This window comes from Bacillus rossius, chromosome 14 (assembly GCF_032445375.1).
Source record: "Bacillus rossius redtenbacheri isolate Brsri chromosome 14, Brsri_v3, whole genome shotgun sequence".
NCBI lineage: Eukaryota > Metazoa > Arthropoda > Insecta > Phasmatodea > Bacillidae > Bacillus > Bacillus rossius.
Genome location: NC_086341.1, coordinates 42,597,133 through 42,613,478, shown reverse-complemented (window position 1 = coordinate 42,613,478; position 16,346 = coordinate 42,597,133). Strand labels below are relative to the sequence as shown.

The following is a 16,346-nucleotide window of genomic DNA, read 5'->3' as shown; positions in this document are numbered from 1 at the left end:
AGGTTAGTAAAAAAAGTAAGGGGAGCGAAGAAAAAATATCCACGTGAATAAAAAAGATGTTAAATAAGTGCGTGTTATAAAACAATGGGCTATCATAGAATAAAGTATTAGTTCAGTTCATTTAAAAAATTAACTGAAAACATAAATAATATTAATAACTATATCATTTAGACACAAACTTTGCTTAAAACCCCATGAAAACACTTCTTAATCAGTGAAACAAAAAAACAAGCGCAAAAAACTGTAAGCTTGGTTATTATTTCACACCCCCCCCCCCCAAAAAAAAAATTATAACATATTTTCGTAACTGAGGCCTATTAAATATGCTTTTAGAAACCTCGACTTGATATATCGATCCCTGTGTAAAAGTATCGACATCACTATGGGGAGTTCAACACTAAGGAATTATTTAAGTTTAGGTTACAAAATATTTTATTAAATTTTTCGACACCAACATTTATTAAATATGTTTAACACTATTAGAAATTACGAAGAAACAGCCGGAGAATAACTTTTAAGCTGACCTTTCTACCAGATCCACAATCCAGCACATCAGTTTAATTTATCTCGAATCATTTAGTGTTAGCCGTGCGATACGCATAGGCTATGTCGGTGTGGCATCGAGATACAGTTGATGGTGTTGGTCCTGGAACGTGGATATGTGCCTCTCTCTCATCCTATCTCTCTCTCTCTCTCTCTCTCTCTCTCTCTCTCTCTCTGTTTATCTATACTCCCCACTACAGTAAACTAAAACGGAAGAGGTGTGGTGACAAAATATCACTTCGGCCAAAAATTGCGCCATGGTTCGTGTATAGCACATTGAAAATGCAGGTAAATTCTATTTATTGTAGACAGCAGGTCTAATAAAATATTGTTTTCACTATTTTTTTTTTGGCTAGAAAATAATACATTGATGATGTCCAAATCATAAGCACCAAATAATTTTTAGAAATTTTTTTTCTTTATTATTCTTGGCCAGAAGAAATGTTCTGTGTAATGCGGTGTAGTGATTGCCGCTGTAGAAGAAGCGGTGTTTGTGGGCTGGTCCGCTGTGAAGAACTTCGAGGGCGATCCCGAACTGCAAGTGCCACCGTCCGCGAGGGGGGAAAGGCACTGGAGCCTGCACGTGGCACGTGGCACGTGGCACGTGGCACGTGGCACCTGGCACGTGATGTTCCTCGAGCGCTGGAGATGTTCCAGACGGTCTTCAGCGGATGTTCGACACGTGGCGAGGTACTGCCTCCAAAGATCTCCTGTAAGCAGACACTTGGTGTCAACAATTAGTTCGTATTCATAAATATCCCCCCGCCACTCATGTAAGCAGACACTTGGTATCAACAATTAGTTCGTATTTATAAATATCTCCCCGCCACTCTTGTAAGCAGATAATTGGCATCATAATTTAGTTCGTATTTATAAATATCTCCCCGCCACTCCTGTAAGCAGACACTTGGTATCAACAATTAGTTCGTATTTATAAATATCTCCCCGCCACTCTTGTAAGCAGATAATTGGCATCATAATTTAGTTCGTATTTATAAATATCTCCCCGCCACTCCTGCAAGCAGACACTTGGTATCAACAATTAGTTCGTATTCATAAATATCTCCCCGCCACTCCTGCAAGCAGACACTTGGTATCAACAATTAGTTCGTATTTATAAATATCTCCCCGCCACTCTTGTAAGCAGACACTTGGTGTCAACAATTAGTTCGTATTCATAAATATCTCCCCGCCACTCCTGCAAGCAGACACTTGGTGTCAACAATTAGTTCGTATTCATAAATATCCCCCCGCCACTCATGTAAGCAGACACTTGGTGTCAACAATTAGTTCGTATTCATAAATATCTCCCCGCCACTCATGTAAGCAGACACTTGGTATCAACAATTAGTTCGTATTTATAAATATCTCCCCGCCACTCTTGTAAGCAGATAATTGGCATCATAATTTAGTTCGTATTTATAAATATCTCCCCGCCACTCCTGTAAGCAGACACTTGGTATCAACAATTAGTTCGTATTTATAAATATCTCCCCGCCACTCTTGTAAGCAGATAATTGGCATCATAATTTAGTTCGTATTTATAAATATCTCCCCGCCACTCCTGCAAGCAGACACTTGGTATCAACAATTAGTTCGTATTCATAAATATCTCCCCGCCACTCCTGCAAGCAGACACTTGGTATCAACAATTAGTTCGTATTTATAAATATCTCCCCGCCACTCTTGTAAGCAGACACTTGGTGTCAACAATTAGTTCGTATTCATAAATATCTCCCCGCCACTCCTGCAAGCAGACACTTGGTGTCAACAATTAGTTCGTATTCATAAATATCCCCCCGCCACTCATGTAAGCAGACACTTGGTGTCAACAATTAGTTCGTATTCATAAATATCTCCCCGCCACTCATGTAAGCAGACACTTGGTATCAACAATTAGTTCGTATTTATAAATATCTCCCCGCCACTCTTGTAAGCAGATAATTGGCATCATAATTTAGTTCGTATTTATAAATATCTCCCCGCCACTCCTGTAAGCAGAAACTTGGTATCAACAATTAGTTCGTATTTATAAATATCTCCCCGCCACTCTTGTAAGCAGATAATTGGCATCATAATTTAGTTCGTTTTTATAAATATCTCCCCGCCACTCCTGCAAGCAGACACTTGGTATCAACAATTAGTTCGTATTCATAAATATCTCCCCGCCACTCCTGCAAGCAGACACTTGGTATCAACAATTAGTTCGTATTTATAAATATCTCCCCGCCACTCTTGTAAGCAGACACTTGGTGTCAACAATTAGTTCGTATTCATAAATATCTCCCCGCCACTCCTGCAAGCAGACACTTGGTATCAACAATTAGTTCGTATTTATAAATATCTCCCCGCCACTCTTGTAAGCAGACACTTGGTGTCAACAATTAGTTCGTATTCATAAATATCTCCCCGCCACTCCTGCAAGCAGACACTTGGTGTCAACAATTAGTTCGTATTCATAAATATCCCCCCGCCACTCATGTAAGCAGACACTTGGTGTCAACAATTAGTTCGTATTCATAAATATCTCCCCGCCACTCCTGCAAGCAGACACTTGGTATCAACAATTAGTACGTATTTATAAATATCTCCCCGCCACTCTTGTAAGCAGATAATTGGCATCATAATTTAGTTCGTATTTATAAATATCTACCCGCCACTCCTGCAAGCAGACACTTGGTATCAACAATTAGTTCGTATTCATAAATATCTCCCCGCCACTCCTGCAAGCAGACACTTGGTATCAACAATTAGTTCGTATTTATAAATATCTCCCCACCACTCCTGTAAGCAGACACTTGGTGTCAACAATTAGTTCGTATTCATAAATATCCCCCCGCCACTCATGTAAGCAGACACTTGGTGTCAACAATTAGTTCGTATTCATAAATATCTCCCCGCCACTCATGTAAGCAGACACTTGGTGTCAACAATTAGTTCGTATTCATAAATATCTCCCCGCCACTCCTGCAAGCAGACACTTGGTATCAACAATTAGTTCGTATTCATAAATATCTCCCCGCCACTCCTGCAAGCAGACACTTGGTATCAACAATTAGTTCGTATTTATAAATATCTCCCCGCCACTCTTGTAAGCAGATAATTGGCATCATAATTTAGTTCGTATTTATAAATATCTCCCCGCCACTCCTGCAAGCAGACACTTGGTATCAACAATTAGTTCGTATTCATAAATATCTCCCCGCCACTCCTGCAAGCAGACACTTGGTATCAACAATTAGTTCGTATTTATAAATATCTCCCCGCCACTCCTGTAAGCAGACACTTGGTGTCAACAATTAGTTCGTATTCATAAATATCTCCCCGCCACTCATGTAAGCAGACACTTGGTGTCAACAATTAGTTCGTATTCATAAATATCTCCCCGCCACTCATGCAAGCAGACACTTGGTATCAACAATTAGTTCGTATTTATAAATATCTCCCCGCCACTCTTGTAAGCAGACACTTGGTGTCAACAATTAGTTCGTATTCATAAATATCCCCCCGCCACTCATGTAAGCAGACACTTGGTGTCAACAATTAGTTCGTATTCATAAATATCTCCCCGCCACTCCTGCAAGCAGACACTTGGTATCAACAATTAGTTCGTATTTATAAATATCTCCCCGCCACTCTTGTAAGCAGACACTTGGTGTCAACAATTAGTTCGTATTCATAAATATCCCCCCGCCACTCATGTAAGCAGACACTTGGTGTCAACAATTAGTTCGTATTCATAAATATCTCCCCGCCACTCCTGCAAGCAGACACTTGGTATCAACAATTAGTTCGTATTTATAAATATCTCCCCGCCCCTCTTTTAAGCAGACACTTGGTGTCAACAATTAGTTCGTATTCATAAATATCTCCCCGCCACTCCTGCAAGCAGACACTTGGTGTCAACAATTAGTTCGTATTCATAAATATCACCCCGCCACTCATGTAAGCAGACACTTGGTGTCAACAATTAGTTCGTATTCATAAATATCTCCCCGCCACTCTTGCAAGCAGACACTTGGTATCAACAATTAGTTCGTATTTATAAATATCTCCCCGCCACTCTTGTAAGCAGATAATTGGCATCATAATTTAGTTCGTATTTATAAATATCTCCCCGCCACTCCTGCAAGCAGACACTTGGTATCAACAATTAGTTCGTATTCATAAATATCTCCCCGCCACTCTTGTAAGCAGACACGTGGTATCAACATATAGTTCGTATTTATAAAGATCTCCCCGCCACTCCTGTAAGCAGACACTTGGTATCAACATTTAGTTCGTATTTATAAATATCTCCCCGCCACTCCTGTAAGCAGACACTTGGTATCAACATTTAGTTCGTATTTATAAATATCTCCCCGCCACTCCTGTAAGCAGACACTTGGTATAAACATTTAGTTCGTATTTATAAATATCTCCCCGCCACTCCTGTAAGAGACACTTGGTATCAACATTTAGTTGGTTTTTATAAATATCTCCCCGCCACTCCTGCAAGCAGACACTTGGTATCAACAATTAGTTCGTATTTATAAATATCTCCCCGCCACTCTTGTAAGCAGACACTTGGTGTCAACAATTAGTTCGTATTCATAAATATCCCCCCGCCACTCATGTAAGCAGACACTTGGTGTCAACAATTAGTTCGTATTCATAAATATCTCCCCGCCACTCCTGCAAGCAGACACTTGGTATCAACAATTAGTTCGTATTTATAAATATCTCCCCGCCACTCTTGTAAGCAGACACTTGGTGTCAACAATTAGTTCGTATTCATAAATATCTCCCCGCCACTCCTGCAAGCAGACACTTGGTGTCAACAATTAGTTCGTATTCATAAATATCCCCCCGCCACTCATGTAAGCAGACACTTGGTGTCAACAATTAGTTCGTATTCATAAATATCTCCCCGCCACTCTTGCAAGCAGACACTTGGTATCAACAATTAGTTCGTATTTATAAATATCTCCCCGCCACTCTTGTAAGCAGATAATTGGCATCATAATTTAGTTCGTATTTATAAATATCTCCCCGCCACTCCTGCAAGCAGACACTTGGTATCAACAATTAGTTCGTATTCATAAATATCTCCCCGCCACTCTTGTAAGCAGACACGTGGTATCAACATATAGTTCGTATTTATAAAGATCTCCCCGCCACTCCTGTAACCAGACACTTGGTATCAACATTTAGTTCGTATTTATAAATATCTCCCCGCCACTCCTGTAAGCAGACACTTGGTATCAACATTTAGTTCGTATTTATAAATATCTCCCCGCCACTCCTGTAAGCAGACACTTGGTATAAACATTTAGTTCGTATTTATAAATATCTCCCCGCCACTCCTGTAAGAGACACTTGGTATCAACATTTAGTTGGTTTTTATAAATATCTCCCCGCATTTCCTGTATGCAGACACTTGGTATCAACATTCAGTTCATATTTATAAATATCTCCCTGCCACTCCTGCAAGCAGACACTTGGTATCAACAATTAGTTCGTATTTATAAATATCTTCCCACCACTCCTGCAAGCAGACACTTGGTATCAACATTTAGTTCGTATTTATAAATATATCCCCGCCACTCCTGCAAGCAGACACTTGGTATCAACAATTAGTTCGTATTTATAAATATCTCCCCGCCACTCCTGCAAGCAGACACTTGGTATCAACAATTAGTTCGTATTTATAAATATCTCCCCGCCACTCTTGTAAGCAGATAATTGGCATCATAATTTAGTTCGTATTTATAAATATCTCCCCGCCACTCCTGCAAGCAGACACTTGGTATCAACAATTAGTTCGTATTCATAAATATCTCCCCGCCACTCTTGTAAGCAGACACTTGGTATCAACATTTAGTTCGTATTTATAAAGATCTCCCCGCCACTCCTGTAAGCAGACACTTGGTATCAACATTTAGTTCGTATTTATAAATATCTCCCCGCCACTCCTGTAAGCAGACACTTGGTATCAACATTTAGTTCGTATTTATAAATATCTCCCCGCCACTCTTGTAAGCAGATACTTGGCATCAACATTTAGTTCGTATTTTTAATATCTCCCCGCCACTCCTGCAAGCAGACACTTGGTATCAACATTTAGTTCGTATTTATAAATATATCCCCGCCACTCCTGCAAGCAGACACTTGGTATCAACAATTAGTTCGTATTTATAAATATCTCCCCGCCACTCTTGTATGTAGATACTTGGCATCAACAATTAGTTCGTATTTATAAATATCTCCCCACCACTCCTGCAAGCAGACACTTGGTATCAACATTTAGTTCGTATTTATAAATATATCCCCGCCACTCCTGCAAGCATACACTTGGTATCAACAATTAGTTCGTATTTATAAATATCACCCCGCCACTCCTGCAAGCAGACACTTGGTATCAACAATTAGTTCGTATTTATAAATATCTCCCCGCCACTCTTGTAAGCAGATAATTGGCATCATAATTTAGTTCGTATTTATAAATATCTCCCCGCCACTCCTGCAAGCAGACACTTGGTATCAACAATTAGTTCGTATTCATAAATATCTCCCCGCCACTCTTGTAAGCAGACACTTGGTATCAACATTTAGTTCGTATTTATAAATATCTCCCCGCCACTCCTGTAAGCAGACACTTGGTATCAACATTTAGTTAGTATTTATAAATATCTACCCGCCACTCCTGTAAGCATCACTTGGTATCAACATTTAGTTCGTATTTATAAATATCTCCCCGCCACTCCTGCAAGCAGACACTGGGTATCAACAATTAGTTCGTATTTATAAATATCTCCCCGCCACTCTTGTAAGCAGATACTTGGCATCAACATTTAGTTCGTATTTATAAATATCTTCCCGCCACTCCTGTAAGCAGACACTTGGTATCAACATTTAGTTCCTATTTATAAATATCTCCCCGCCACTCCTGTAAGCAGATACTTGGTATCAACATTTAGTTTGTATTTATAAATATCTCCCCGCCACTCTTGTAAGCAGACACTTGGTATCAACATTTAGTTCGTATTTATAAATATCTCCCCGCCACTCCTGTAAGCATCAACTTGTTATCAACATTTAGTTCTTATTTATAAATATCTCCCCGCCACTCCTGTAAGCAGACACTTGGTATCAACATTTAGTTCGTATTTATAAATATCTCCTCGCACTCCTGTAAGCAGATACTTGGTATTAACATTTAGTTCGTATATATATTTATTTTTTTAGTTTTAAATTTTTAAATTGTGTTTTAAAAATATTTATCCTCGTTATTTTAAGTTGCAGGCCACCAAGTGTCCTTGTTAGTATGACCAGCCCACTGTTGTGCCTGTCCAACCTATCTGAAATGCCTCGCCACGTACTGGAGGTGTCTAGCCATCAACTAATGCATGTATCTGGTCACTGAATATACGTACATGGCCACCAACATATCGTGTTTGCCTGGACACATATTGGAAATACCCTAACCAAACAACTGGACGTGTCCAGTCAATAAACTGAATGAGCGTAACCACTAAATACGTGCCTGACCACTGAACAGGCATGACTGTTAACCGACTGGACGTACCTTTGCCACCAATCTGAAGTGTCTGGCCAACAATTAGTCGTGCCTGGTCGCTGACTGGACATGTCTAGCTGAAAGCTGGACATGTCGGCCACAAACTGATTGTACCTGGCAGCCGATCATTTGTCTGGCTACTGAATAGACATTCCTAGCTACCAACTCGACGTGGCTGTTTAATCGACTGCCATGTGGAGATGTCTTGAAAACATATGTCAAGGCATGCAAATGACTCGCATCGCCTTCTAAGAAGACTGTAGACATCGAGAAGCGCTAGTATTTTTTTTTTGTACTTGCAGAAATTATGTTATAAGTATTTTATTTTTTATTTTGTTGTTTTATTTCTAGAACTTGTCACTTTTTTATTAATTTTAATTAAAATATTTTTTTGCAACTAGTAAGGATCGAAACAAGGACGGATATCGATTGAATCAGTCATTATTTTTTCAAACGATTTTTTTTTATGATTTTTTCCCCCGAATTTCTAGTTGAATAATTAGGCCTACAAATTTCCAAGGTGGCAACCAGGTTTGCATCGGTAGCATTCTGACGGCTGGTGGATGAGGAATTTAAGTAGTTTATAGGGTTTGTCTGCAACATTTTATTGAATAAATTATTTTTTAAACCTGAAATTAACATTTTGCATCATTCTAGGTTCGAACCAAGGACAGAAATCAATCGAATCAATGTTTATTTTAATAAGCTAATTTTTTGAGAAATTGTTGTATTTTTCCATATATATAGATACCTAAATAATTAGATTTTCAAAATGGCGAATTGCAAGATGGTGAATGTGGTGTCGTCCTAGATGGCCACCGAGGTCCCGATCTTAGTCAACGAACTGCGGATATGCCCGAACATGGCCGATTCCTCACGATTGGCAAGCCAACAAGCCATATTTCTCTCTACTTATATATCTCTATATATAACTATCTATACATATACCTATCTATATGATTCTATATCTGTCTATATATATTTATATCTATATATATACATAAATATCTACTTCTCTATATCTCTGACATCGCATTCATTAGAGACTAAATGGAATTTTGAATGGTATTGGATCGCTAACCAAATGAATAGGCTTATCAAAATAGGAGTTCACTGAGAAAATTCACTGGTTAACCGTAATATCCTCCATGTTTACCACATGCGAATGATCCGGCTTTGACTCCGAAACTCAAATTGCCTTTGTGGGAGGCCAGCAATCTTCGAGACCCTCAACCGTGAAATCGACGGAGCATACACGCTGTGCCATATGTGAGAATTGTGGACATTACCTGAACTATGTGCAGGTGGTCGAAGAAAGGCGGTGCTCCCGGAGGTCAGGAGGCAGGCGGCACTGCAGGATGTCGGGAGGCTAGCAGCGCCGCACATTGTCGGGTGTCTAGCATGTCAGGCAGGCATCATTCCAGGATGACAGGGAACAAGCGGCAGTCCAGAATGTCGAGGGCATTCAGCGGGACAGAATGTTGGTGGGCTGGTTGCACTTCAGAATGTGGAATGCAAGTGTGGGGGTAGAATGTCGAGGGAGGCAGGTTGCGCTCCAGGATGTAGGAAGCAGGCAGCGCTTTAACATGTCGATGGGCACTCAATGGAATGGAATGTCGGGGGGCAATCAATGGAATGGAATTTCGGGGGGCAATCAATGGAACGGAATTTTGGGGGGCAAGTGGCGGTACTGAGTGTCGGGGATCTGGTGGTGGTACTGAATTTCGGGGGGCAAGCTGTGCTCCAGGATGTGGGGAGCATGCGACTGGACAGAATTTCGGGAGGTGGGCAACTGGACAGAATGTCGGGAGGCGGGCAACTGGGAGGCAGGCTGCGCTCCAGGATGTGAGGGGAAGTCGGTGGGACAGAATGTCGATGGACAGACAGCGATCCAGGATAGCGGGTGGCTGACGACTGGAAAGAATTTCCGGGAGCAGGCTGCATTCTAGGATGCGGGGGGCAGGCGGCGGGACAAGATGCCAGGGGCGGGCTGCGCTCCATGATTTTTGGGGGAAGACGGTTGGACAAAATTTCGGGGAGCACGTGGCGCTTCAGGATGTCAGAGAGGCATGAGGAACTCGTCGGGGGACAAGTGGCGGGAGAAAATGTCGGAGAACAGACGTCGCTCCCTGGTTTGGGGGTCTGGTGGGGGGACGGAATATTGGGGGGCAGGCAGCGGGACAAGACGTCGAGGACAGGAGAGGGGATAGAATGTCGGGAGTCAGGTTTTGCTCCAGTATATATGGGACAGTTGCACTTACAGCATGTCGAAAGGGAAGGAGGCCGGAAAGAATTTTGGGAGCCAGGTGGCATTCCAGGGTATTGGGAGGCTGGTGGCATTCCAGGGTATCGGGAGGCAGGTGGCATTCCAGGTTGTTGGGAGCCAGGTGGCATTCCAGGGTATTGGGATCCAGGTGGCATTCCAGGGTATCGGGAGGCAGGTGGCATTCCAGGTTGTTGGGAGCCAGGTGGCATTCCAGGGTATTGGGATCCAGGTGGCATTCCAGGGTATTGGGAGGCAGTTTGCACTCCAGGTTGTTGGGGGCCAAATGGTCCTCCAGGTTGTTGGGAGCCAGGTGGCATTCCTGGTTGTTGGGGGCCAGATGGTCCTCCAGGATATTGCGAGGCAGGTGGCACTCCAGGTTGTTGGGGGCCAGATGATCCTCCAGGATATTGTGAGGCAGGTGGCACTCCAGGTTGTTGGGGGCCAGATGGTCCTCCAGGTTTTTGAGAAGCATGTGGTGCTCCAGTTTTTTTAGGACCATGTGGTGCTTTTGGATGTTGTGAGCCAGGCGTCTTTTTAGGATGTCGAGGGGCAGACGGCTTGGCAGATTTTCGAGATGCAGATGATGCTCCGGTATGTTTGGGCGCACGTTGTTCCCCAGAAGATCGGCCGGCAGGTGTCACCCCAGTATTTGGGGGGGCAGGCGGCAGGTCAGAATGTTTGGGAACTGGTGGCGCTCTAAGAGAATGAGGGCAGGCTCCAGGAGAGAATGTTGGGGGGCAGGTTGTGCTCCAGGATTTTGAGGGACAAGTGGTGCTACAGGTTTTTGAGCAGTGGGTGGTGCTCCAGGATTTTGTAAGACAGGCGGCGGGACAGAATTTTGGGGAGCGGGCAGAATATCTCTGACACGCCACCATCTCCCAGCACCGCTGACACTTCCAACTCTTCATCAGATACCCACAACGGCTGCAGAGGAGCAGATTGGTTTCGTGTCTGGTCATATCTGTGAACAAAACAACCAGTTACAAATGGTCGGCAACTGTAATTAATTATTTTGCGGGTAAGTTAATTGAATTGTCAAACGAATTTTTCTACTGGCCAATTTTTATGCATTTTTATTTAATTATCGTATCTGTAGAAAGATAAAAAATTATATTTAATATATTTTTCCCTTAGCCAACATGAAAAATAGTACACTAAAGAGTAAAAAATATAAAATATTGATATATATTTACTTTTATTTGTTTATTAATCTTCATAATCTTTTAATATAGTTTAAGTATTTCTGTAATCTTGTTTATTTTGCTTATGGGATGAATTACTTCCTTCTAGTCAGCCACACCAAAGCTTTAGTTGCTCAGTATGCCACAAGAGAGCAGTTCAGGGTAACAGCTGATAGCAAGAGAGATTTCGAGTCAGGTGCAGAGTGGCAGGTTCGTTACAGACATAGCCTTGGTGAAGACAGCTATCGGAAAGGTGGTGTGTGTTTAAGGCACTTGGCTCTGCCTCTTTATCAGGCAGACACAATCAAGAACAATGACTTATATAATTTTTCTCATTGTGCAAGACACTTAAAACAAAGTGGCCGAGAACAAGGCTTATCGTGCTGACTGGCAGCGGAGTGAGTGGTCAGTGTAGCCACTCACTTACAGGGACGCTGGTGTCCCGGGTCACTAAATCCAGTCCTGGACAAAAAAGCAAAGCGGACGAGTCCAAGTGCCCTAACTTCACCCCCCCCCCCTGCATGGTAGACTCTTTTCTACTCTGTCCAACTCTTCATCCAGACCATCCTCTGTCTCCTGTATCCTCCTACACTTAATGCATGCATATTTGCACCCCGCATGACAGTGCCCAGGATTTTCCCTGTGTCGGTGCAGGATTTACCTCGGCCCAACCTATCTCTAGTTATAGTCTAGATTTATGAGTGACGGTAGTTAGTCATGGCATCAATCGCTGCCGTGGCTGGCCAATCCCCTCCTAGCACATGATGCATGCGACCCTCTCCCTGCATGGCTGATCCCAGCATGACTAGGCGTATAGGCTTCGGCCTGAGACGCATCTAGGTCCCTCCCCTAACCCTGACCCCTCCCAAATACATTTAGTTTTAGTTAGGTTAGAAAAAAACAAGGTTTATTGGAGGACATCGAATTTAGATGGCAGTACCTACTGTAATAAATATGTGAAAGATATGCCTCTCAGACAGATAAATGTACTGTACTGCCCAATTAGTAGTCTAGTGCGCATTACAAAATTTCTACTGAATCAATCAATCTTTAATAATTCATTAATAAACAATAACTTCAACTCAGAGGAATAAAGTATTCGTGGTGAAAGGTCAGCTGGCATTAATACGACATGCTCTTAGTATGACAAGCGAATGAGATAGTAGTAAAATATTATTTTGATAATGTGAAAATACATAAATAAAATGTGGAATATTTCAAATATTTCATAGCATTCAAATAAAAAATCTTACCCAAACACAGCTCATTCCTCTATAGGTGGGCTCCTGAAAGGTCCAGATTATAAATGAAATACATGAACCAGTGTAACAAATCCTTGTGGAACTCTTTTCACACAAGGCATTCACGGATAAACTTAAACCTCTCTGCGCATACTCCTGTCTGGTCCATTCCTGTGCCTATTGTTACGAACGCAGACAGGACCGCGACACGCGCCAGGTTCGGAGAAGGCTGGCGGCCCCGCGCGGCCACTGACGTCACGTGGCCTCCACTGACGTAAGACATGCCACGCGCGCCTGGCCAGAATACAAGGGTCGTCGCTACCCCCCTGCTACCAGAGGCAATACTACAGGCGAAATCTAACAGAGATCAACGGGAGTACAGATATATTCCTTAATCACCCGTCCAAGGTGTGCTACAAGTATGCTGTAATTTGCCAGCGTATGGCACTACCAAGAACACCCGCAGTATATTAAAGGCAGGAAAGATCGGTAGGTGTAGAGGCATGTAGGACATGTCAAACCCAAGAGAAAAGGCAGGGGTGTCTAAGGACAACAACTTAACAAATTAATAAAATAATAGAATGTTATGTAAATACTCACTTTGAGTAGAACTTGACAGTCCCACACTTCAGCCATTCATAATTGGTGTTGTCTCAGGCCCTGTCTCCGCTCCTGTAATGCCATTTATGTTCTGTACACGATTTTTTTTACAGATGGTAGAAAATACTGTAAAAAAATTGTATGTAAATTACACATTCAGTGTTATGGTATTTTTACTTTTTTTTCTTCGGAAAACTAGAAGATATGTGTAATTTTACAAATTTCTTGTGTAAAATTACTACTTCGTTGTGCAATTTTTGAAACAAATGTAGTTTGATACCCTAAATAATCAACATCACTGTGAAATACGCAGTTTCCGTGTAAATTAACAGGTTTTTTTCTGATGTTTTACAAACACAATGTCATACTAAAATTTTATTAACATAAAGTAAAATACCAAGTTATGTGTGATAATACACAAACGGGGACCAATTTACTGAAGAGTGATACCACATAAAAGCTGACCAGGAGATTTGTTGTTTGAAGAGAAAGTTGCTTAAGAATCGAAATGAAATTTGCAGAATTTCCGACATAAGAGGCTGAAGTGAGTACTAAAGATTGGATTAATCCCCGCAATTTCCGAACTTTCTTTATATCTTGTGGTAAAATATCTGTAATACGAACGCCCTTTAACGGCCCCAGTTTAAAACACAAATTAAAAAAACTAACAGCTACCACTAGGTCACTGTATGCTTTGGCGCAATCGCTCTTTCTGTTACAATCAACTTCAGCAGTATTTTCAGCGGTAAATATCACCAACAAACTATGTGCCTAGCTGCTGAGAATGGACTGCGCTGTTATGTGATTGGCCAAAGCCAAAAACCCAGCAAATCAGAGCGAAGAAATTTGTTGCCCAGTTTTTTTTTGTTTTTTTTTTTTTTTTTCACCAGGAGTGATTTTTTTTTTGTTTTGTAGTCCAAACACCAAGAACTACAAAATGTACTATTTTTATCTTAAATTAATACAACAATTGACTATTGCATTGCCTCCCAGGAGGCTTGGACCCTTACCTTGGCCACTTAACACGCACATTCAAATTGAGATTCTCATCAAAACACGTAATTTTTAATACGTACCTAATTTAAACTTCAAGCATTACTAGACATTACAAATTACATTATCTTTTTTTTTTTTTAGATAAAATAGGCAATCATTTCAACCCGAACGCGCTCCCTAAATCTCGTGGGCCGGCATAACACCCTTTGAGGGGCAAAGTCCGACGGTAAATGGCGTGGCCCCCATATGGCGGGGGAAATGATATGCCATTTCATCGTGGAAGAGCTATGTCGAGAGGCTGAGGCTACCCATCCCATCATCGGTGCCATCCCAGCCCCTGGCCCATTCATCAAACAATAGCTTCCCTGCCGGCTAAGTCCCTCCGGGAGGCAGAAGAGGTGCCTGTCCGGACCTCTCACATTTCTGGAACTCCTCAGAACACCCAGAGAGCCCATGATCCAGCCGAGGACCTATCCAACCTCTACAAGCTCTCCAGTCTAGCACCAGAGCAGTGTAGCACTGCTCACCAGTCCATCAGTTTCGGAGTGACACTCCATGGCGCTTGCTCTAAAACCTCCGAGAGACCACACACCACATGGCCTGTGCTCTTTGAGGAAACCCCAGCGGAAGAATTTCGCCAGTCAACGATTGCCGTCCTGCACTACTGCCTAAATTTGTCACGGCCCCAAGGGTTCCTTCGACCTGTAAGCCCATGAGCGTAGCGAGGTAACTGTCCCAGCCCAGACCACATGATCACCTCTGGAACTGGAGACCCGCAGGACCAGCCCTTCTGACCTTGCATGGTCGCAGTCTTTTCCAGGTCAGAACCATTCCGTTACCATTCCGCCTTATGAGGTTCTGCATGTCAGAAACCATGGCCTTTGGTCCACCAGTGCTGAAGCCCCGGTAAGGTGTTGGAACCATCAGCAGTTTCCTGCAGAGATGGCTCTTCCGCTGTACCAAATACATCTTTCCTACGACCGAGGATGTAGAAGGACCAAGATTCTCTGGCATAGCCCACTTTTGTAATTACTCTAGAGCAACGGTTCCCAACCGGTGGGTCGCGACCCACTAGTGGGTCGAAGAAGGGTTACAGGTGGGTCACAACTCGATTCTAAAACTATCAGAAACCATCAGAAAAGTTTAAAAAAATCGAAAAAAATCGAATTGTGTGCAAACACGTATATATTGTTAAATAAATAATTGATTTGCTACAAAGTGCTTATATTTTGTCAACCATTTTCCAATCAGAACACAAATTTTTTATCAATAATCAATCTGTATATTTGAAGAAGCATATATATTTGCAATATTTGATGGTAAATTATAAATACATAAGGAAGATATATGATACAAATAGGGTTTTCTGCTCCAGCATGGACTGATGGACCGTGGAGGTATTCTTATAAGGAAAGGTGGGTCGCCAGCTGAAGAAGGTTGGGAACCATAGCTCTAGAGTAATTTCCACTGGTAGTAGGTTTCCGTCGGTGCATTCTTACATCCATTCTTTGGTCCTGTAGGATTACGCCTCGGGTACTAGGCTCGACACCTCAAACGGCAAGTAGCTTCTCCCACAGGAGTAAGGACCACTCCCAGGAGATAAAAAAAAAGCCTCCCCTCCTTCCCCGTACCGCCATGAACAGGGTGTGAGGACATCAGGACATCATTTGCCGGTAGGATACTATCGGCCACACTTTCCTACTCCCAAGCAACTGCTGCATGGCTACAACTGCGGCCCGGGATAGTCAGTGAACAAGAGGGTGGGTCGGAGCTCACTGAAATGTACTATACCTGGTCTTCCCTTCTGGCTGACAGCGAGGAGAGACAGGCCAGGGATGTTGGTTTAACCTACCTCTCTCGACATCTCTGCACACCTGCTACATCTGTCCGCGCCCGCGACCACGAACGCTCTTAAACGTGTCCCCTTGTGGCAGACTCCTAGCGACGAGTCCTTTGGGAGT

At 42.4% G+C, this 16,346-nt stretch overlaps 1 protein-coding gene across 2 annotated transcripts; it reads right to left on the bottom strand.

Annotated features, from left to right (window-relative positions):
- Positions 1 to 939: 939 nt before the first annotated feature.
- Positions 940 to 16,346, bottom strand: LOC134539057 (basic proline-rich protein-like). 2 transcript variants are annotated; one of them, XR_010076254.1, is made up of 4 exons: positions 16,238 to 16,346; positions 13,390 to 13,461; positions 9,391 to 11,328; positions 940 to 1,253 (listed from the first exon to the last, which is right to left on the bottom strand). XR_010076254.1 is itself a non-coding variant. In XM_063380766.1 (2 exons), the coding sequence occupies exon 1, from the start codon at positions 11,240 to 11,242 to the stop codon at positions 9,683 to 9,685; it is 1,560 nt and encodes a 519-aa protein (XP_063236836.1). In that variant the 5' UTR covers positions 11,243 to 11,246; the 3' UTR covers positions 940 to 1,253; positions 9,391 to 9,682. The 2 variants fall into 2 exon arrangements, 1 of the variants encoding a protein (XP_063236836.1); XM_063380766.1 differs by lacking the exons at positions 13,390 to 13,461; positions 16,238 to 16,346 and having other exon boundaries at positions 9,391 to 11,246.

What these genes read in the sequence shown, in the direction of transcription:
- LOC134539057 (XM_063380766.1), bottom strand. Translation starts at nt 11,242, where the DNA reads ATGGTGGCGTGTCAGAGATATTCTGCCCGCTCCCCAAAATTCTGTCCC.